General features: G+C 34.1%; 1 protein-coding gene across 1 annotated transcript; it reads right to left on the bottom strand.

The window, feature by feature from the left end:
* Positions 1–17,980: 17,980 nt before the first annotated feature.
* Positions 17,981–18,992, bottom strand: LOC131607837 (CASP-like protein 1B1). The gene is made up of 3 exons (XM_058879793.1): positions 18,694–18,992; positions 18,472–18,595; positions 17,981–18,371 (listed from the first exon to the last, which is right to left on the bottom strand). Exons 1-3 carry the CDS (start codon positions 18,930–18,932, stop codon positions 18,147–18,149), a joined length of 588 nt encoding a protein of 195 aa, XP_058735776.1. The 5' UTR covers positions 18,933–18,992; the 3' UTR covers positions 17,981–18,146.
* Between the last annotated feature and the right edge of the window lie 5,792 nt (positions 18,993–24,784).

The following is a 24,784-nucleotide window of genomic DNA, read 5'->3' as shown; positions in this document are numbered from 1 at the left end:
TTGATGAGAAAAGGACTTCTATTGTGAAATTCTGGATTGAAAGAACAGCATATGGGGTTTCATCTGATTAATATACCTTCATCATCCTCAGGAATCACGGTTTCATAAACCTCAATTCAAGGCTCTGATTGGAAGAGACAAGTTCAATTCATTTGGTCCTCATAATAAGGGGTTTGACCAAGGTTAACTCAATTGACTTTAGGTCAACCTTTTTTAATCAGGGGTTGGGATAGGCCACGAGGTGGCGTAAGGTCCATGTTGATCTAACCAGATGACTGTTGATGCTTGTCTGAAGTTAGTGAGGTGAGGTAGCTAATACACCGAAAGTTTAGAAATTTTCTTAAGTAAAAATCCACGGTGAAGGTGTATGATCAAAGGTGACTTGTATGATGATCCAAGCTTTGTGTCCAAGTGTACGAGAATATGGGTATTAAATTGTTGCAACTAGAGATGTAGTATGCAAGCAGCAGGCGTAAGACTTATTAGCATGTACTCCATTCGGCCATTCAAAAATTCAAAAGGATATTACTCCAAAAGCATACAAGATGGAATCTTCAAACTTTTTGCGGAAAGAAAACATGATGGCAGCAAAACCAAATACATACACTCATTCATCATTTTCATGTTCATATCAAAATTTCATTACAAAAAACCATTACACATTTCATGTTCTAAAACCATATCCATTACAAAAATCAAACTACAAAAAGAATTACACAAAAATATTGTTAGCCTATTGTTCCTAATCTTAGGCTCCACTAATCTTCATTCATGATCAGCTCCTTTCCATTAGTCTCTTCAAACTCTTCAAGCATTTTTAATCTTTCAAGATACCATATATATTCTTCACTTCCAATGCTATACATCCAATGCTATACAAATACTTGCTGCAGCCCTGCATTTATTCACAATTCAAGTTAGCAATCCACAATTTACCAAAACTATGTCACAGCTTTCTCCCCAAACAAGGATTAAACATCATACCATATTCAATCATCCAAACATACAAAACAACCTGCTGCATATCACTAACCAGCCATGGCAGTCACGAAACAGTTCAGAAAAACAAAGAAAAATAAGCTACCAAGTATTAGAATCGGTCAATCCTCACACCAGCAATTATCACTCAGAATGGAACTCAGTCCAAGAAAAAAAGGCAATACAATCTATGGCGTCGGTTCGAAGTAAAATGGATTCAGCCAGCCACCAACGAAAGTTAACATTCAGCAGCATCTACAAAACCAAACAAGCTGGGTCTGCGAGAATAACACCCTGCACATGGAAAAATCGGTTTAACAGACCATATGAAAGCAGTTTCAATACTATAACCATGGCAGGTCTATATGCCAAGTCAATTCAGAAAGAAAAAGAAGAAAATGCATAATGGGATTCAAGTTCAGGTTCAAATCCGAAGCGGTTACTAACAATTCTTACCTACAGTTACAAACCCTTAACTAGCAATCACCAGTTCTTCCATTCGGCTTCACAGATATTAGAAAAGTAGCAGCCAAAGTAACCTTTTCCAATTTCTAACAGTCACTAACCTTTTTAACAGAATTGTAACTACCTATTTTCAGTTACCAACAAACTTCAACAAATTACTAACTGCTTCTAACCATTTTACAACTAACCAAAACAGTTTTCTAACAACCTATAACTAATTCTCCACACTCCTAACTGAATAACTACCAAATTAACTACCAAACTAACTGTAACCAATTGCATAACAGACTTTCCTAATTGCTTCTAACAGAAACTTCCAAACACATAACAGTTTCAACTAACTCCTATAACTTCTAACAGAATCAGTTTCACATCCTAACCAACTTCAAACTCAATAACCAACCTTCATAATCATTCAATCTCCACCCTTAATCCACAACCGAATTCATCTAATCCAAGGGTCCTAAAGCCTTCTCCCTCTAACTAACTTTTCAACCTCCACTTCTATATAACAGAGCCTCCTCCATAATTCAGCTTCTCTACGCCATAATCGCATAGACACCACTCTCCACCACTTTCACTCTTCATACACACACGCCATTCTTTCATTCATCATCTTCAACCTACACACACGATAATCACCATCCTCATTCACCTTCTCTCTGCTTACTCGCTACAACTTCATCTCATTTCCCTCACCCTCTCACTAAAGCTCTCTCACCATTGTTGTATAAGACTTCACCTCGAAGTCTCGTTTCAACTGAGATTATCCTCCATCGATTCCTAATCTACATAACCTCACCACGCGCAACAATTACAATACCGCAACGATTCACACACGGCAAACGATTCAAAAAACAAAAAAAGGTGAAGAAGAAGAAAGAAGATTCGTAAAAAGAAGAGAATAAGAGGCGAAGTTCTTGGATGCTAATTATTACCTGAATATCACGAAGATGTATCCTTGGTGTTCTTAGGATGCCGCCGGTTTGAAGAAGTCGCCGGAAGCTACTCCGGTCGGTAAGCCCCCTTATCATTCATTCTTGCGCATTATTTGCCCGATTCTTTATGACGATGTATGGATTAGACCTTCACGTATGTTTCCCCTAAGGTTTCGCGTCTTGATTCCTCTTGAGCGTCGTCTAATTGCAATTTGAAATAGCTAGGGTTTCTGAGCGGAGGCTCTCCGGTTTCGTCATGAGGCTTTCTGCGAATTCACGTTTAGATTTGCGTTTAGGTTTAATTTTTGGTTAAGAAGAATGGAGAAGGTTGCGAGATTGGTGGTGTGTGGTGGTGTTCGCGGCGGATGTTCTCGCCGGAGGTCGTATACGAGAAAAAGAGAGTGGGGAGAGGGTTGAAGGAGAAGCCCAATGGTCACACGCACCACCCTAATTTCCTATTTCATTTTGTTGTTTTTAGTTTTAATTAATTTCTTTTTTTAATTGAAATAGAAATCTGATATAAAAAAATCTGAATAGAAGACTATCCTTGGGCCTGTACACGATTTGCTCCCTTCACCCCCATTCTGAGCCCATCACACGTTTTTTGGCAGTCTGAATGAATGACAATAATCAATTGGGCCACGAAACGCGGATCCCATCCCACTTTGGCCCATGCTGCTTCATTTTGGCTGAGTACTATAACAAAAAATCTGCCTTGGGGCCAACTGTATGTGGGCCTGCGCCCTATTCCTGACTGCATACCCTTTTCTAGCTTTCACCCCCTGACTCCATTAAAATTTGTATATTTAGGTTCATTTTCACAATAGTTTTTTTTAGAATTTTTAGTTGATAAAAAACATGATAAATCCTTTAACGTCTTGTTAGATTTTTAGGTGATAATTGACATATAAAAATGCAATAAAAAATATTAGCTTCTTAATTAGGTTTTAGGCTAGTTTAATTTTGACTTTTAATTGATTTCTCCTTCATAAAAACGCCATAAAAATAGTAGTATTTTTTAGGTTACTTTTGTACTAATATTTGAATTGCTTCTCTTATGCTTTTGTATCATTTTCATGCTATTTTTGTATAATTGTTGCGTGATTTTGTTACTTGTTTTTGGCCATATTTTAGGCCCACCTTGTTAATACCATTAGTATGATAACTTTAGAATTAGAATTAGAATAACAATTAGGCTAGAAAATAGGTTAGTCTCCTCTTTTTCATTCTTTTTCTTTTCAACATTAAAACACTAATAAATAGTTGAATAAAATCCCTTTAAAAAATACCAAGAAAACACTTAAAACATTAATAATCAAAGTGAAAATTCTTAAAAAGGGAATGGAAGCTTGAACCTCCCTTGCTTAAGGGAACGTTCGAGTGCTTGGATCTCCCTTGCTTAAGGGTCCCATTCAGGCGTAAGTTCCCAACTTCTAAAAAACACAAACCAAAGAGTAACTCGAGTTTCCCTTGCTTAAGGGATTTCCTCGAAACGCTCAAACTCTCTTCTATCTCTCGCCCTCGTGGCATTCTTAAGAACATGTTGAATCCATTCCATAATTAGGCGTATAAGTCTCCAAGGGTCGAGCATCGTGGAGTGCGACTTTAACCTCTGTTCAACTAAAAAACACAAAAACATAGAAAATCTTGAGCCGAACTACGGTCGCTCTGATTCCTTGTAAGGGATACGTAGGCATTGGGTCGCGGGGCCTAAGCGAGCACACTTGTAAATAATTCCTTCTTTTCCCCGTATTTCTTTTGCATTCATTCGCATTTAGGTTTTAGACATTAGACGCCCTTTAGATAGAAACAAACATAGGTGGATATCATCGAGTACGATGGGCGTGAGGGGTGCTAGCACCTTCCCCTTGCGTAACCGACTCCCGTGCCCTGTTCTCAGGTCGAAAGACCTTGTTCTTATTCTGAGTTAGGTTTTCTGGTATTCCTTTCCCTCGATGGGATAAATATATTAGTGGCGACTCTGATTCCATTTTTCGCGGTAGCGACATATAGAAAGCGATAAATGAGTACCTTGAATGATACAACTTCAAAAACAATATCCTACCATACATCCGCAAGTTGAAACACTCAAGCTTTGGAAAATCACTTAAAAAATCTTCAAATTACCGAACAAAATTTGAATACAAACAACCAATAAAAGAATTAGAAAAACAAAACTATTATCTACTACTAAATAGCCTTGGTGGGAGTGGGAAAAAGAAGGGAACCAAGTGGAATAGGAGCCCCACTGGTACAGAGCAGGAAAACAAAATTATGCTATGCTCGCTTAGCGAGATCTGCTCCGCTTAGCCGACACAGCAAAACTCAGAAAAATCAGAACTGCACCAGCTGTTCTAATCACTCACCACTTCACCTAAATACCTCATAAACAGAAATATAAACATCATTTACAACCGTTAGGGTGCCTCCCAACAAGCGTTTGTTTTACGTCGTTAGCTCGACGCCTTTATTATTTCGGTGTTTGGAAAGTAGCTTCCTCCCGTCATGCCATGGTGACGTCTCACCGCACAAGTCTAAAGAAAGTGTCCTAACCAACCACTCAACAAACGTTACGGGTACAAATATATACAACAACTATACGAACATAAAAGAAAACGCAAGTATACAATTATGTACACAAACCACCACATATGCACAAGTATGGAACACAAACAACTATTATCATACAAAAAGAGAAAAGTTGGTGAATATAAACAAGTAAACATATACAAGTAAGTATATACACATGAAACTATAAAATATATACGTTATATACAAAGCTCAAAACCACGAAAACTATTGCGATGCAATTCAACCATCCCCGGCAACGGCGCCATTTTGTTGAATGCAGTATAGGGCAAGCAACAAAAGATTTGGAAATATTGATCCGGGAATTATCGTCCTCAGAGATGGAGAGATGCCATTCAACAGTTTCTACGATTTCGAGCTTGGATTTGAATGAGCAAAAAGTAAACAAAGATATAGACAGGAAAAGAATAAACACATTCTTAGAAGAGAAATAACTTATCAAGAATGTACATATATTCACTCTTCACAAACATACAATTACCAACCCGTTATAATGAACCTACAATACTCATCTATGTTATCACGTATCTCTCACATAAGCGTCCATCTCTGGAGCACAAACGAGATCATCTCACAACTAAGGTTATCTCTAACGCAAAGTCACGAGAACATCCGTATTCTTGCGTCGGCGATCTCTCGCGCGCCGCTCAAACACGAAAGCATTAAGAACAGATACAAACAGTGAATGCTAGCTCTAAATCTATCTCTAGAGTTCAGAACCAACAGATTACCATCCTAGATAAGGATTCAAGAAGTTTATCTCTAAAGCAACCCAAATCCCCAGCATAGAGCAAAAATCCAGGATAATATCAACACAGATTTGTAAAGCAAGTTAAACATAACATTATAATCGGTAAATATACATAAGATTCAAGTAAATATACAAACAAAATCCAACCAAAGAGAAATACACAAAGAAGAAGAGAAATGAACCGAAGATCTCCCGGTTTGTCAGCTCCGTTCGACGCTCAATCCACCCCCGATCATCCTTATGCAACCTCCGAAGTTGTTTTCTAAGCAAATTCTACTCTAAGAATGAAGTTGATGGTGTTGGGACTCAAAAATACCCAACCCATAACCTAAAAATGTGATTTTCCCCTTTTTAACAAGTCTGAAAATCCGCAGGTCCGCTGAGCGAAACAGAGTCCGCTTAGCGGAGTCTGCTAAAAACCAGATTTTGTTTTCGCCATAACTCGAGAACCGTAACTCTGAATTGCGCCCAGTTCGAAGAGTTGGAAAGCTTATTCAATGCTCTATCCAATAATGAATGAATGGAAACCAAAATGATGATTTTTGTCATCCTTATTTTGAGTCTTTGGAAGTCCGCTTGATGGTGGCTAAGCGGGCTTGCACCAAAACTGCGAAATCGAAGCCGTGCCTTTGACACTTTATTCCTCAAGGCTCCAATAAGCATGAATACCTATAAAAACAAAGGAAAAACTATCAAATGGTATAAAAGTATATGAAAATACAACTATTCACAAAGTATACGTATTTATACACAAAACGGGGAATTATTCAAACGGTATTAACAAAAGTATCGATAAGTGCCACTATTTACATACACAAAATAAGTACATTTTGGCACTTATCACCTATGCTCGAGTTTTGGTAGAGGTGGATGTCACCAAGAAGCTGCCTGAGGAAATCACCATCAAGGATAAGCTTGGAAGAAAGCTTCAGCAGAAGATTGAATATGAATGGAGACCAAAATTCTATGAGAAATGTCAACAGGTGGGCCATCAATGTGGAGCCCCAACCAGTGTTAATGTATGAAAACCTAAAGCCAAACAGCCAGTTGAGCCAAATAAGGTACTAGAGATCATCAGCCCACCTAAGGTGGTGACTCACCAGCATAATGAAGAGAGTCATGAAGACAATTGGACACAAGTGATTAAAGCCACAAGAGATAAAGGTAAGAGTCATTTATTGCTAAATCATCCCATGCTGTGAATTGTATGGATGGATTTGAGTCCCTAGGAGTTTTGAATGACCACCTAGAGGGCTTTGATAGAGGACCATGTTAGTATCTTGGAATACTAGGAGGCTGAATAAGGCTGGGAAACTGAGGGAGATTAGCTCCTATATCCGTAAGATCAGGCATGAAATTGTTATATTGATTAAAACTAGAGTAAAAAAGAACAAGGCAGTTAGTGTCAGAGATAAGCTTCACTTAAGAGGTAGTTATGAAGACAATTATGATCACCATGCCAATGGGAGAATTTGGATTCAGTGGGACATCAATAAAGTGGATGTGAGATATATTGCTAGTTCTAGCCAATATATTCATTGTGGAGTGTATGACAGGATAAGTAACTTCAGGTTCTGGCTCACTGCAATTTATGCCCATAATCTGTTGGATTAGAGGAGAATTTTGTGGAGAAACCTGACTACTATCTATACTAATTATTAGGGCCCCTGGTGTGTTGTGGGTGACTTTAACAATGTTGCCACTAGTAATGATAGGGTGGGTGGAAGGTTGATTACTGAAACTGAGTATGTTGATTATAATGACATGATGAGTCAATCTAAACTGTATGAGATGGATAGCAAAGGGGTTTTTTTCACCTGGTCCAATAAACAAAGTGATAATCCTATCTATTCTCGTATAGATAGGCTGATAGCTAATGTTGAGTGGTTCCAAGAGAATGATGAACTTACTTTGAATATGTTACCCCCCCTATGTGTCGGACCATGCCATTTTGCTGCTGAGTAGGAATGGGATTAACAATACTTATAAGAAATGTTTCAAATTCAACAACTGTTGGACTGGTCATGAAAATTTTAGTAAGATTGTGAGGGATAGCTGGCTGTTACCTGCTCATGGCAGACCTATGGAAGTTTTGTGGCAGAAACTGAATATGTTAAAGCCAAAGTTCAGGATTCTTAAAAGAGACATGTCTAACATCCATTAGGAGTTGGAGAAGGCTAGAGGCAGATTAGATACAGCCTATGAGAAGCTCAAGCACGATATGAGGGACAAGAATATTATTGAGGAAGTTAAAGCTCTAACTGATGACATTATCAAGTGGAATAGTTTAGAGGAAAAGAGTATGCTCCAAAGATCTAAAATTAATTGGCTGAAGATGGGGGATAGCAACTCTGCATTTTTCCATGCCTATATTAAGAATAGACAGAGTGTCAATAACATCCAATTTATTCAGAAGGAAGATGGTACTAATGTTTTCTCTCAATCTGATTTGGAGAGAGAAATTTTGGAGTTTTACAAGAACCTCATGGGTAAGGCTGGCACCAACACTACCCACATAAAATATTGCTGCTAAGAGGAAAGGGAAACAAGTTAGTATGGAGCAGGGTGAGTTCTTGTTCATTCAGATTACTGAAGATGAGATTGGGAAAGCTCTTAAGGGTATTGGCAACCTGAAATCTCCAGGAGTGGATGGATATGGGGCTCACTTCTTTAAGGCTAGCTGGTTTATCATTAAATGTGATGTTGTGGCTGCTGTGAGGGAGTTCTTTGACCAGGGGCACATCTTGAAGGATTTTAATAAAAATGTGATTACTTTGATCCCAAAGACTGAGGAAGCTAAGTGTGTTAAGGACTATCGACCTATAGTTGATTGCACTACTATCTATAAAGTCATTTCAAATCAGGCTGCTTTTATTCCAGGTCAGAACATGCACCACCATATTATGTTTTCTTTTGAGTTGCTGAGGGGTTATACTAGAAAGGGAGGTACTCCAAGGTGCATGCTTCAACTAGATCTTCAAAAAGCCTATGATATGGTTGATTGGTATGCCTTGGAACAAGTGCTTATTGAAATTGGGTTGCCTAGGAAATTTATCCATTGGGTAATGACTGCACAGAATACTGTTAGCTATGTTTTCAAAGTTAATAATAGTTTGTCTGAGACTATGCAAGCTAGGATGGGCTTAAGGCAAGGGAATCCTATATCCCCTTTGCTATTTGTGACTATGATGGAATACATGAATCGTTTGCTGATTGCTATGCAGGAAAACTACAATTTTAATCATCATGCAAAGTGTGAGAGATTGAGTATCACAAACTTCACCTTTGCTGATGATGTGTTATTGTTTTATAGAGGTGAAGTTTATTTTGTCCAAATATTACTCTCTACTATCAACATTTTATCTGCATCTACTGGGGTAGTGATTAACCCTGTCCAGTTGGTTAAGAGTGTGATCTTGGCTATCTCTCAATACTGGATGCAATGTCTGCCCCTTCCCCAAACTGTTCTCAACAAAATTGACACTTTGTACAGGTTTTTTTTGGACTGGCTGTGTGGGTAGCAGTAGAAAGAGCCATGTTGCTTGGAAAACAAAGTGCAGTCCAAGTAAACAAGGTGGGCAGAATATTTGTTATCTAGCTATGTGGAATAAGGTGACAATGTTTAAATGCTCATGGACTCTGTGCAACAAAACAGGTACTCTTTGGGTGAGATGGATTCGTGCTCATTATTTGAAAGGTAATAATGTCATAGATGCCAACATTATGAATAGTGCTTCTTGGGTTATCAATAACATATTGGAGTTGCCAAACCATGTGATCCTGATTCAGGAATAATGGAATGATATGCTGGCTAAGGGTAAGTTTAAAATGAAAAAACTTTATGATGTGCTTACTGATAGTGATTTGCAGATCCCTTGGAGATTCCTTTCCAAAGGGAATGTGGCTAGACCTCGAGCCATCCAGGTGATGTGGCTTATTTGTCATGGGAAGATTCCTACCAAAGATAGATTATGCCGTTTCAAAATGATCCAAGATAGTAAGTGTATCTTGTGTAGTAATGAGGAGGAAACTCTTGAACATCTGTTTTTTGATTATCGTCACACTGTATGCATATGGCAGAAGGTCCTTGAATGGCTTGAGATTGTTCACTCTCCTGTCAAGTGGGCTGATGAACTAAATTGGGTGCTTGGGTTTAACTCTAGGAAAGGTTGGAGATACAGTATCCTTAAGCTTGCTTTTACAGAAACCTTATATGGCATTTAGAGTTATAGGAATGATGTAGTTTTTCACCACCATACAAATAGCAATGCATATGACAAAATAATTGATTGTATAGTGTATAGGGGTTGGAATTCTAAGAAGAATAGAACTCACATAGCTAGTCTTATGATATAGGATCTTTGTGGATTAGATCCATTGATCACCTTGTCTTGAATGGTTTTTTGAATTAATATATTTTCCCTTTGATTAAAAAAAAAAGAATTTATAAATACCAAAGACATCCTAGACAATGTGTTAGGAATAGATAAGAATATTAATACGGTGAAGCCACATTATAGGGTTCCTCGTTTAGGTGACGTAGAATCTGAAATAGCTTCTAATTTTCATGAATATATTAAACTTGAACAAAATATGTTTATGCTTGTAGGTAAAGCATACGATGTAACAAAAAATGTGAGTTTTTTTTTTAATTTAAAAATTCAAATCCCCATATTATTCATAATACAAAAATACTCATCAAATTTTCAAAATATTACCACTAAAGATAGATTCTTTAGTTATATTTAAATCACAAAGGTATAAACTAAAGCAATAAATAAATTCTCTCTTAAGGGCAACACAATACATCTCTGAAATTAATGAGGATATTTAATTAGTTTAATAAGAGTTTTAGTTTTGCCCCTATCTTTATCCTTTTGTTTAAGTTTTTCATTTTTTTTTTGCAAATTTTTATTTTTAAATTTTAATATTTTTTTACATTTTGTCATCGAGAAGAAACTAAACACCCCAACTATGTTGACATCCAAAGACACTTTCGTCCTGTAACCATAACTCATATATAATATTATAAAAATAAGGAAAAAAATATTGACATGTGGGGGGGGGGGTGTTGACCAAACCAATATCCAAAAAGAGAAAGTTGAAAAAAACCGACTAAGAGAATCGATACCAAATAAGACCTAACTTGTCCCTTAGAAACTCATCCTTTAATGGAAGAAGGAACAATATCCAACCAAAATAAATAAGTTACAAAGTGTTCAGAATTGGCAAACTTATCCGCACAAACATTACCATCTCTATGAATGTCAGACCAAGTTACATTCACACCTAAAACACTATTACTTCACCTACTACGAAGATCCCAGAGAACAATGTCTGAATTCAAAAAATCCCTAATAGCAACTAAAGAATCGCTCTCAATCCATATATTATTCTAACCTTCGTTGACCGCAATCTCCATAGAAAGATTTATAGCCATTTAATTGTACATGCAAAACTAAATAATATTGCATATTTGAGACAAATGCTCCCTGAAAATCAAAGGTTAGAGAAAATTTTCTTTACCAAATAGGAGATCAAGATCACATACTTTTAATCTTTTGTATCCTTGATACCTTTCTCTCTATATCTTTCTTAAACATGTTTGTCAAATCTAAATATATCTTTAAAATATACCAAAGGTATCAAATTATATAACAGTAAAGGTAAGGAATCATTTTTTCTCGGATAGTCATCCTGAAAATCACATGCATTTAACAAGATAATTTACAATTGATAAAAAATAAATAATATTAATGAAAACTTTTAAATTTATTTAAAAATGATAGGATATTTTGTCAATTTTATAAAATCGAGTGACAAATTTTATCAATCATCACAATTTCACTATTAAAACGCATATTTAATATCTATAAATTATATTTCAACCGACAAATATTAATATTGTTAGTTTGAACATCGGCCATTGAAATTGAATCAAACTAAAAGTAATATTATTATTTTTCTATTTTGTCTATAATCTAATTGTCAAATCTTAATTGGGCGAGTTTCAAAGGGAGATATAAGATTGTTTGGATTAAGTGGGTTGATGTTAGTAATCCTAGGAATAAGGGGGTTAAGTCTCAGAGATCTACGCTCGATTAAATCGGGCCTATTGAGCAAGTGGATATGGAGACTTAATTCTGGAGTCACTTGCCTGTAGTGTGATATCTTATTTGCCAGGTATGGAGCATATTTATTCTCTCCTTTTAAGGGTATATCTTTTGGCTTCCGCTCTACTTCATCCCGATAGAAAGGGGTGGCTCTCCTAGGATCAAAAGAAGTTGGTGTTACTAATTAGTTTCTTCCAAATCTCAATAAAAAGTGAATTGGGCCTCCAAACCTCCTTTTGGAAGGATATGTGGGTTGGTTCCACCCCTTTGCTTGTTATCTAACTAGAAAAATTGGTATGTGGGTCAGATAGGGGTGTTTATGGATGGCAATCAGACTTGGGACTTAAAGTGAAAGAGATCACTTTCCGACTATCAGGAGTCAACAGTCCAAAATTTGCTTTTAGTTATTCATAAAGTTACACTCTCCATTTTTCCTGATAGGTGAGTATGATGTCATTAGATGGCATTGTTTTATTGTTGCTTCAGCCTACACTAGCTTGTCTCCTTGAGAGTGATTTTTTCGTGCTCCTCCAGCCAATATGGAGAATTATGTGCTCCCTTTTATTCGGGATAGTTGGGTCTCCTCTAAAGTAGTTTTTTTTCTCTTCACTACTCCTTAAGAGAAGGTTCCTATTATAACTAACTTGCTTGGCGTAGGGTGTTGGTGGATCCTGAGAATGTTCTTTGTCTGTGGTGTGGTCTAAGGGCAGAGTTGGTTACCCACTTATTTGTTATTTGTAATCTCTGTTTAGTATGAAATATTTAGGTGCTAAGGTGGTGTTTTATTCTTCTTATGGACCTTAGTGATATTTTCTTGTTCTTTAGAGCCATGGGCGATAGGACTAAGGTGAGAGGTGGTTTGGTTATGATCTAACACACTTCAATTTGGTCGACTTAGAAATTCTAAAATGATATAGTTTTTCTAAGTCCTCTATCACCTCGAAGGATGTCGAAGATAAGAATATTTTTGTAGTTTGAAAATGGTATCTTAGTAGACATGCGAAAAACTCTTGTATTTTCTCTGCTTGGTTTGAGAATCCTAATATTTGTCTAAATAGATAAAGAGATGAATGTCTTTTGCCTTGCGGGTGAGTTGTTGGTGGTTCTTAGAAATTGGTTTTTCTGTTGATTGTGGTTTCTTTTAGTTGAGATCTAGCTTGCTTACCTTGGGGTGGTTCCTCGATTTTCATTAGTTTTTGGTTTTGTACATTGGGTGTAGTTTTTTGTTGACTTAGTGTTTTTTGTCTATTTAATTCATTTATTTTTGGCTTCCTGTTCGGATATCTCATGTACTTAAACATGCTCTCAATTTTGTAGGAGCTTTATAGGCAGTGTTGTCACATTTTTATATATAAAGATTAAATAGGTAACTATTTTTTTATTTTGTAACTGTATTTTTTTAGGGGTGACAATTGGATTCATTAAGCTAAAATTCACTCACTAAAAAATCCATCCAATTCATCCACCACCTAAAAAATAATTAATAGATATATTAAATTCATCCAACACATTTTGATAATCCAACGAATTATTTTTACTTTATTTTTTAAATCCATTAAGTTATTTTTTAAAAAATAATAAAAATATTTTTTTAAAAAAATAATAAAATTTGAAAATACAAAAAACTAAGTTTTTTTTTTTAAAAAAAAAACCAAAAAGTCGAGTTTTTTTCTTCTGAAAAACGAAAAATTTTAGTTTTTTCGGAAAAACAAAAAGTCGAGATTTTTTCCGGAAAAACCAAAAAGTCGAGTGTTTTTCAGAAAAACAAAATATTCGAGTTTTATTGGAAGAACAAAAAAAATATTTTAGAATATTTAATTTTTTTTAATGAAATTTAAAAAATATTTTAGAATATTTAAATTATTTTTCTATGAAATTTAAAAAAATTAAGAATTTTATAATTATATTTTGGATGGATCTCTTAGAAATATGTTAATTGATGAATTGAATGAATTTTATTCTTTAGTGGATGTATTGAATTGAATTTTTATTAAGAGGGTTTAGTAGACTTGTAATGGATTAATGGATTGCTTTGGTCCTTCTATTAACCATTCAATCCATATTAATTCAATCCATTCATTTTGTCATCCTGAATTTTTTCTTCAAAAAATTATTTTGATATTCATCCTTTAACGATTAAAATTCGTAGGAAAAATCGTTTTTTACTTGAGAAATGTTAGGGACAAATACTAAAAAAAATTTAACATTAAAAAATTATTTAAAAAAAAAAATACAGGAACCTAAACAAAAAAACTTGCAGTTAATTGTGACTATTTATCTTTTTAACTCTATATGTAAATATATTTTATTTTCCTTTACAAGAATTATTACTTTATTTATTTACCAACAATAATATTTATTATTTTAGAATTATAAACACTAAAATAACACATTCAGAAATCATATAATTTACTATTAATTATTTTCTAGATGTAGATACTTATTATTTTAGTAAAATCGTAACCAAACAATCTCAAGTCGCCCAGGGATTATAATATTAGTTGATAAATATTTTTTTCTAATTTTGTGAAGAATATACTATACAACGCAAATCCTCTCTAAAATAATTATTATCAATTTTTTATTGTTACTTCTTTTTTTTCTTAAATACTTTAGAATTTCTCTATACAAGAAAGTTTTTTTTTGTTCGTAAGTAATTATAAAAAAACGATGAAATTTAACTTTAAAAAATCTGCAGTAACCGACTCTATCCTGTGGTCAACTAATAGACCATATATTTAGAGGTCCATACTTCCTTAAATTTGAACTTGACTAAATCATTTTCAAGTCAAGAAAATCAAATGTGAGAAAATAGACTGGAGATAATGAAACAAAGACAGAATTTTACTCCTTAGTTTTCTGTTATTCAAAAGTATATATTTTAAATTTATTATAGATTAATTTATCTTAATTATATGTATTGAATATATTAATTATTTGGTAAATTTATAAAGTAAATTTTATTAATTTGTTTTATTTTAATGAAAATAAAATGAAAAGAATAAAAGGTAAACAAATAATTTTCCATAAAACTTAATAAAAATGTGGAAGAAAAGATATGGTTGTCCTAAAATAAGACCAAAACCCCTCTATTTTGATTTATAAAAAAGACAAGAGTAGTGACAATAGTGACATACATCACCTCTTCGGTAACTAACAATCAATTGTTTGTTTGTAACATATTAAAAAATAAATTAGTATTCAATAATTTAAAATTACTTATTACAAAATTTTAACATAAGTAGCAGAAATTATTGTATATGTATTTATCATAATAAAAATAATTTATAAAAATAAAAGTTATCAAAATAATTTTCTTTATATTTTAGTTAACTATGAAACAATTTATAAAGGTATACAATTTTGACCTTATATTTTATCTGATTCACATAACTAATACCTTTATTTTAAATTCAAATAATTTTAATTTTTCTTTTGCATTTTTTATATAATATTTATGATGTGGTAATTTTTAAATAACTGACAAATCATTATATATCTTTCGTAGAATTTTACAGATAAAAGATATACATGGACATAATCATCATTGTCCTTTATCTTGGGACAATTCCTCATGTTTTTTCGACAACTAAAGCATTTTACATATGACTTGTAAAATCTCTTTGATTTGGACATCTCTTTATGTCCACTTCCTCCTCTTGAGACAATCAAGCATTCACCACTATCATTAATCTTTAAATTTTTTACCTTTGAAAATTCTTTGGATCTCACAGTCGTCTGGAATTCATCCAAAGTAATAATACCTTCTTCACCATAAAGAAGAGTATATTTAAAGTGCTCAAAGGATCTGTGTAATAAGCTTAACAAGAGTATAGTCTTGGCTTCATCTCCAATCTTCACTTTAATATTCTCAAGGTTATCAACAATCTTGTGAAATTTAGTCAATTATTCCACATGAATTTGTTCTCCACCATTCAGAATGAGTAGAGTTGTTGTTTCAAACACAACGTGTGATTCAAAGACTTGATCATATATAATGATTCAACTTTTGTCCACATCGAAGCCGCAGTCTGCTCCATGGCGACTTTCATTAGAATTGTATCCCTGAGGCATAAGATAATGGCAATCATGGCCTTATCCACCATATCAGCTTTCTCTGCCTTTGTTAGGCATGCAGGCATTGTTGCCTTACCATCTGAAGCTTTAATACACTTCTCTTGAGTTAAGATAGCTTGCATCTTTACTTTCTACAACTCAAAATCTTTGTCTCTAGAAAATTTATCAATCTCCCATTTAACCATGGTGCTCACTTGAAAACAATACCACTTTTCTCCAGGGTGGGCACCACTCTAATTCAAAGGAATTATTCAGAGTTCAATCATACCAATCAATTTGATATGCGAGACAAAGAACAATGACAACTAGACAAATGACCTCAAGCAATAAAAATAATAAGAGGCAAGAACACATGAAATTTGTTTACCCAATTCGATTTATATATATATATATATATATATATATATATATATATATATATATATATATATATATATATATATATATATATATATATATATATATATATATATATATATATATATATATATATAGGGGAGAGAGTAACTCTACAATTCACTATACTTCAAAAGTTGTTATAAGATATTACAAATAAGTTTAAAAAAAAAAATAGTCTCTGGAGTTTCCAGGAATAAATCTTATTTTCTACCCAAGTGTTTCTCAATCTCTCCAACTCTAGAGTGTTTCTCAATCCCTTTAGAAAAGTGTTTCTCCATCCCTTTAGATACCTTCAAAGGTTTTTCTAAACCATTGTTTCTCTAAGTTTACCACTAGGATTCCTACACCCTTATTTTCTATCTATAGTTGTAAAGTTCTAAAAGTTGTGATAGACATCGTGCAAGAGATACATATTTATAATTGTTGAAACTTAACATATCCCTAACAATCCCTAAGCATAACTCATAAAAAACATATCCATAAATTAAAAAACGAAACCCAATACACATGAACTGAAAAAACTAAACTCAAGCTCAACCGGCACAAGGGTAAAGTGGAGGGCCTAAAAAATTCTTTTAAAAGAGGATTTAGGCCTAAAAAAAATGAAAATTTTAGTATATTTTTTTAATAATTAAATTGCTACCTGATTGTTTGTCTATGTCAACTAATAAGTGAGTGGCTAATTATTTAAAAGGTTTTGAGTTCAAATTAGGGTTAATATGTGAAATACATTTTTTTTAATATTTTTTTATTAGAATTAATGTGGATGAAAAGAAAGCCTATTCTAAAAATCAAATATTTTAATTATAGTGGATGAAAAGAAAGCCTCATAAATAGTTGTTTTAGGCCTAACATTATGTTGGATCGGCTTAGGGATGACAATGAATAGAATTTGGGTAGGGTATTATAGTACTTGTCTTCATACCCGTAGTTTTTAAAATAAAATAAAAAGCTGCATACCCGAGCCCATATGTGTGTGGGCACTAACATTTATGCGCGTACCTGTACCCTATAAGTAACTAAGTACTCATACCCATATTCGTTTACCTGCATTTCTAATAAAAAATAATCAATCATTTGCAATTTATCTTGTAATTTTAAGTTTTTAACATTATTAAAAATAATTTAAGAATGTTATTGCTGAGGTAAAAAATAAACAAAAATTTATATTAAAATACGTATAAATTCAATAGTGATGTATTTAATAAAATTGATAAATTAACAAGCGTACATAATAATAAAAATAAAAATATATAAATATATATTATGCATGTATTGGGCAGGTGGGTACTAACATATATGTAATCGAGCTCATACCCGCTTATTTTAACGAGCTCATACCTACTTATTTTAATGGTGCCCGTGTCTATACTCATTTTGTAAATTTTTACTTTATGTGTTGTGGATAAATTTTAGAGATACCCGTTTGGAAATAGGTCGAATTGTCATCTCTAGATCGGATATATATATATATATATATATATATATATATATATATATATATATATATATATATATATATATATATATATATATATATATATATATATATAAAATTTTATACGGTGGGTTAGGTTGCACGGATTCGAAAGTCGCGCCCGAGTATATCTTATGCTGTAGTAAATAATTTTAAATATAATAAACTTTAATCATAAAATATTATTCTTGTTTCATAGTTATAATTCCAATTATAATTACAAATAGTAAACTAAAACCAGACTTACAAACTCAAGTATTAAATTCTTATATAACTCCATACTGTAAAAATATTTTAACTACATTAAGTTCAAATACTAACAAGTTGATATTTAGCATCAAGGAACTTGAATAATGCTATTAATTACGAGTTAGTTTGAGGAGCTTGTTGATGGACATGACTGTAACAATGAGGAGAAGAATGAGACCAATGAATGAAGCAATCAAGGCACCACCACCTCTGTTGCAATAAGTCTCAAATTTGTCACATATTTTATTCCATTTTGCATGTGAATTACCATTCCTTCCCAATTCTGACATAGATGTTGCTGCACCATCTCCAGCTGAAGCAAGAGCCAAAGCCATCTAAAATTCACCCAATTAATAATAAAAAAATAATAATCAAACTGCTTTTATATGTTTGTAATATTAATTTAATAAAAAAAATTGGGTTATTTTTTGGTACCGTGTCTAATACTGCAATTAGAGCAAGTTGGAGCCCTTTGTTATCAAATTTAGGTCCTAATATATCCATTGCTATCATCACCAAGTTATGGAAACTCACAATTCCATTAGCTACCACAAAGAATCTGTAACCAAAAATGAAATAATATGATGAATATTAAATGTCTAAAAATAGTAATATTATATTATCATTATCAAAAACTAAATCATGTTATGGACTAACATAAAAGCAGGAGTGTGTTGAAACTTGGCCACAAGAGGAACTGTTACTGGAATGCTACCAACGGTGGCAACAACAAAGTTTTTGGTTTGTTTGTTGAGTGCCATAACAATTGTAGCTGATGCAGTGGCCAAGAATGTGATTATCCTAATGGACAAAAGGATCCAATATTCCTTCTTTGGTTTGGACTCAGGAAGAACATTGAAACCAGATTCTACTTTTTCTTCATCTCTTGAGGCCATTGTGTATATTGCTGCTGGAGTTAGAAATGTGTTGTTATAGAAAGAAGATAGAAGATTTGATGAAGCGTATCGGTTGATAAGTGTAAGAAGTTATTTAGTGTGGAATGGATTGTGTCTGTAAATTTCTTAGGTTGTCTAACCAACTAAACTGTTGGTTGTTGGTGAGAATTATGTGAGGGCGTGTGAAACTAGGTTCCTTTGGTTTTAAATTATTATTTTTATAATGTAAATAGTGACATAAATTAAAATTTACAAAATGTTTTTTTAAACTAAAAATTTGTAAAAACAAACTGTTGTGAATTCAATGCCGCGAACAAAGTATAAAATAAGGGATGAATAAAGGACAAGGAAGAAGAGGAACACAAGATTGGTTATAACTGCTATTCTTTTACTTTCTCTTAAAACAAGATTACAAGTTTACAAGAATAACAAATAACCTCTCTCACCCTAAATTAGGATTTGCAGCTTAGCAATGATGAGAGACTAGTATGCTATTTATAATAAAACCTAACATACTAACTAATGGGCTTTTTCCACAAGGCCCATTACACAAGTCAACTTAATAAACAAGCTAACTTAACAAATTAGGGTTTAAACACTAAAACCTAATTTAACATGCTAACAACCTAGCATCTTCGACATCTGCATGTTCGACCCATCTTCGACTACAACATGCACTCTTCGACACCAACATGTGAGCGACCTTCGACTTCATGCTTAACCCTGTCGAACTGTCGAACCAAGAAGCTACCCTTCGACCATACTAGAGTTCGATCCAATATCTCACAAATCTCCACCTTGGATCTAACTCTACAACATCAAGGAAACAAACTAGCTTTCTTCGTGCAGCTTTATCAACTGCATACAGTGAAAAAACTTGCAACTCGGCAATGTCTTGGTGATCATATCAGCAGCATTGTCTTCAGTCGAAACCTTTAGCACTTGGACTTCTCCACGCTCGATTACTCCTCTGACGAAATGCAGCCTCACATCAATGTGCTTAGTTCGCTCATGATAGGCTGGATTCTTCGACAGGTGTATTGCACTTTGACTATCACATTTAACAGTGATACCTTGACCTTGAAGTTTCAGCTCCTTCGCAAAACCTTCAAGCCATAATGCTTCTTTCACAGCTTCAGTTAGGGCAATATACTCCGCTTCAGTGGTTGATAGAGAAACAACCTTCTGAAGTGTTGCTTTCCAACTAATTGCAGTGCCAAACATAGTGAAAACATATCCAGAAATAGATTTTCTGGAATCCATACAACCTGCATAATCAGAGTCGACATATCCTTCAATTGCTGCTTTACTATCTTCACCCAAGGCTCCACCATAAATTAGGACTCTATTCAGAGACCCATTTATGTACCTTAAAATCCACTTCAATGCTTGCTAGTGAGCCTTTCCAGGGTTCGCCATGTACCTGCTTACAAGACTTACTGCATATGCTATGTCGGGTCTAGTACAGACCATAGCATACATCAAAGAACCAACTATATTAGCATATGGGATGCTATTCATATAGGCTCTTTCGACATCAGTACTGGGACACTGATCAATACTCAGCTTGAATTGAGGGTTTGTTGGAGTCACAACTGGCTTCGAATTCGACATACCAAACTTTTCGAGAATCTTTCGTAGATATGCCTCTTGAGATAAGCATAACTTCAACTTCTTTCTATCTCTTCGAATGTCAATTCCAAGAATCCTGGAAGCAGCTCCCAGATCCTTCATATCGAACTCCTTATTGAGTTCAGCCTTCACCCTCGTCACATCTTCAACATTGTTGCTTGCTATGAGAATATCATCCACATAAAGCAAGAAAATAACAAATGAATTGCCAGGTCGAAATCTGAAGTAAACGCAGTGGTCGAACTGACTTCTAATGAAACTTATGCGTGCCATGAACTTGTCGAATCTCCTATTCCACTGTCGAGGAGATTGTTTCAGCCCATACAAAGATCTCTTTAACTTGCACACATAATCTTCCTTCCCCTATTCGACATACCCTTCAGGTTGCCTCATCAGGATCGTTTCATCTAGATCACCATACAAGAACGCAGTCTTCACATCCATCTGTTCCAGTTCAAGATCGAACTGTGCTACCATGGCAAGTAACATTCGAATGGACCTATGCTTCACAACAGGAGAAAACACATCATTGAAGTCGACACCTTCTTTCTGAGTGAAACCCCTTGCAACTAACCTTGCCTTGTATCTTTTCGACGTCACTCCTTAAATCCTTCCTTAACTTTGAAAATCCATTTACAGCTGACTAACCTTGCCCCAACAGGTTTCTTGATCAGCTCCCAAGTATGATTATCATGAAGAGATTTCATCTCATCATCCATGGCTTTCAGCCATTCAGTCTTATTTCGACTCCTCATAACTTCCTTGTAGTCTCTAGGTTCTTCGTCTAGAACCTCACTTGCAGAGATTAAGGCATAAGCTATAAGATCTGCATACCCAAGCCTCTGAGGTGCCTTTATAACTCTTCTCGACCTATCTCTCGACAATAGGTAGTCATCGTCAGTTTAGGGCACACCTTTCTTGTGTGACACTCCTTCTTACAATGGTAGCATCGAATGCCAGATGCTTCGCCATTGTAAGACTTCGACTGACTTTTGCCTTTCTTGTTGTCGAACATACCATCCTTTCGTAAGAGTTTTCCTTTAACGGCCAAACCTTCGCCAACAGTCGAAGGTTTATGCTCCGTTCGTTCATTCAAGTCCTTAGAGTACAAGGCTGATTGAACTTCTTCAAACGTCTGGGACTCCCTTCCATACAAGAGAGTTTCTTTGAAGTGAGCATGTGATCGAGGCAAAGAACACAATAGTAACAGCGCTTGATCTTCATCATCGATCTTCACATCAATATTTTCAAGATCGAGAATCAGCTTGTTGAACATATCCAACTGCTCAGCCAATACTTTGTCTTCAATCATCTTGAATGAATACAAAGCTTGCTTCAGGTAGAGTCGATTTACCAGCGATTTGGTCATATACAAACTTTCAAGTTTCACCCATAACCCTGATGCCGTCGTCTCCTTTGATACCTGCCGGAGAACCTTATCACCAAGGCTCAACAAAATTGCGCTGTGTGTTTTCTCGATCATATTCGTCTTCTCCGCTGCCATCAATTCTGCATTCATGGCTGCCTCTCCCTTCAACGCTTCCAAACAACCCTGCTGAACCAGTAGGGCTTTCATCTTCAAGCGCCACAGACCGAAATCATTCACTCCGGTGAACTTTTCAATCTCATACTTTGTTGAAGGCATCTTCTCCACGCTCACCGCACCAATTTGTTGTGAATTCAATGCCACGAACAAAGTATAAAATAAGGGATGAATAAAGGACAAGGAAGAAGAGGAACACAAGATTGGTTATAACTGCTATTCTTTTACTTTCTCTTAAAACAAGATTACAAGTTTACAAGAATAACAAATAACCTCTCTCACCCTAAATTAGGATTTGCAGCTTAGCAATGATGAGAGACTAGTATGCTATTTATAATAAAACCTAACATACTAACTAATGAGCTTTTTCCACAAGGCCCATTACACAAGCCAACTTAATAAACAAGCTAACTTAACAAATTAGGGTTTAAACACTAAAACCTAATTTAACATGCTAACAACCTAGCATCTTCGACATCTGCATGTTCGACCCATCTTTGACTACAACATGCACTCTTCGACACCAGCATGTGAGCGACCTTCGACTTCATGCTTAACCCTGTTGAACTGTCGAACCAAGAAGCTACCCTTCGACCATACTAGAGTTCGATCCAATATCTCACATAAACATTAAAAAAACCGTGGTATTAACCAAACCGAAAAATAGAAATAAAATAAAAATAAAAAGGTGTTTATGATAAAATGATTTTCTAACTCAAAAACGAATATTTTATAATTGTTTTTTTTTTCATATTTGTTTTATAATATAATCAAGGGTTAATAGTCATTTACTCCATGTCATATTGGCAAGATTTTATTTACTCCTTTTAAAAAAAAATTGGATTATCCCCTATAATTTCAAAATTCTAAGTCTTTTGCCCCTTAAAAGGAAAAATTATCCCCTGTAAAATATATTTTTTTGATTTACCCCATAGTTTTTACATGCTTAGGAGGATGTCCGAAAATTATAGGGGGGTAATCCAATTTTTTTTTAAAGGGGGATAAATCAAAATTCGCCTATATAGCAGGGGGTAAATGGCTATTAACCCTAAAATCAATTGTTTTTCGTTAAACCACAACTACAAAAAGACTATACGACAATGTTCACGTTCTCACAGTCAAAAGATCCACCGTAGTAGAATATATTCAATTATACATTTTTTTATGTCACTTTTCACTAAGATTGAAATTTTCAACCGTGGTAAAAGGTGATACATGATCATGAATTCAAATCTTGTTGTTGCTATTGTTGTTGTTCTACTGCTGTACTTTTTATATTATATTAAAAGACATACAATAACGGTTGAAAGTTCCAACCGTGGTGAAAAGTCACCAACCGTGGTGAAAAGTCACTCAGGGTGATGGGCTCAAATCCTAACACCTACAATTTTACTTTTTATTTATTTTGGGAAAAGGAAATGATATTATGTTTTGGTATGATGCTTGGTGTGGTTATCCCCCCATCCTTGAAACAAGCAACAAATTCCTCAAGTCTCATGATATTCCCCTCTACACCAAAGTTGTAGATTTCATCTTCAATGGTGATTGGTAGTTCCCTGATGGCCGAAACTCTTTGTTTCCTTTCCCTTACCATAGGCTGCATGGTAAATTTTTATGTAACATGAATTATGAAGACTCTCTTACCTGACCTCTGAATCATACGGGGGTTCTCACTTTGAAGGATGCTTACAAATTCAAAGATCCATCAATCACTTAAGACTGGGATAAAATCATCTAGTGCAAGGATATTTCTCCCTCAAAATCTATTTTTTATTTAGAAACTAATTATGGATAAGCTGCATACTAATGATAATCTTAGGTACAGAGGTTGCTACATCACCTATATGTGTAACCTTTGCAAGAGGAATGTTGAAACCTATAAACATTTGTTTTTTGAATGCTCTTTCTCGAAAAACATTTGGCTATGGTTCTACAACATTATCAACATATCCAACCCGCCTAAGCTTTAGGAAGATTGGTGAACAACTTGTATCACTAATAGATCAAGACAATGTTCCTTAATTCTTAAAGCCTCAATTAGTTACATTCTAAGCAACCTTTGGGAGCGATGAATTTTGATAGGTTTAGAGGCAAACCTCATAATGTATTGCACATAATAAACAAAATCAAGAATCAATTCACACTTATTAAAAAAAGTAAAAATATAATAATTTGACTTATGATTTTTATAAAAAAAATGAAAGAGAAGGTAAATTAAATGCAACTTACATTTAATTTTACTTTGAAAAAGATGAAAGTTAATTTTTTTCTTCTAATATTTAAAAAAAATATTTTTTCTCTTATATTTTGAAACAGATGGAGTACAACTTCAAAACAATATATTCTTAATAGAGTTTAATGGTTATACATTCACAGGGTAAAATAGTTTTACACTATCATCTGATTAGAATATAACGTTTTGTTATGTCATATAAGTTTTTAAAAATTTTCAATGTGATTTGTCCTGATTCATAATCGTCATTGATTGACGGTATAAATTATAAAACGTGCATATCCCTTTTTCCCTTCTTTTAACCAAAGCTTCAATAATATATATATTTTTTATGGAAAAAACAAAGCAGACTTTTGCACCAAAAAATAGATGATTAATCTTTGACAATAACAGTAAATAATAAAAAAAACATAGTAATTAATATTATAATTTTATATTTTTTTT

This window comes from Vicia villosa, linkage group LG5, assembly GCF_029867415.1.
Source record: "Vicia villosa cultivar HV-30 ecotype Madison, WI linkage group LG5, Vvil1.0, whole genome shotgun sequence".
NCBI classification, from domain to species: Eukaryota; Viridiplantae; Streptophyta; class Magnoliopsida; order Fabales; family Fabaceae; genus Vicia; species Vicia villosa.
The sequence above is the reverse complement of the archived record's forward strand: the minus strand, read 5'-3'. Positions and strand labels throughout refer to the sequence as shown.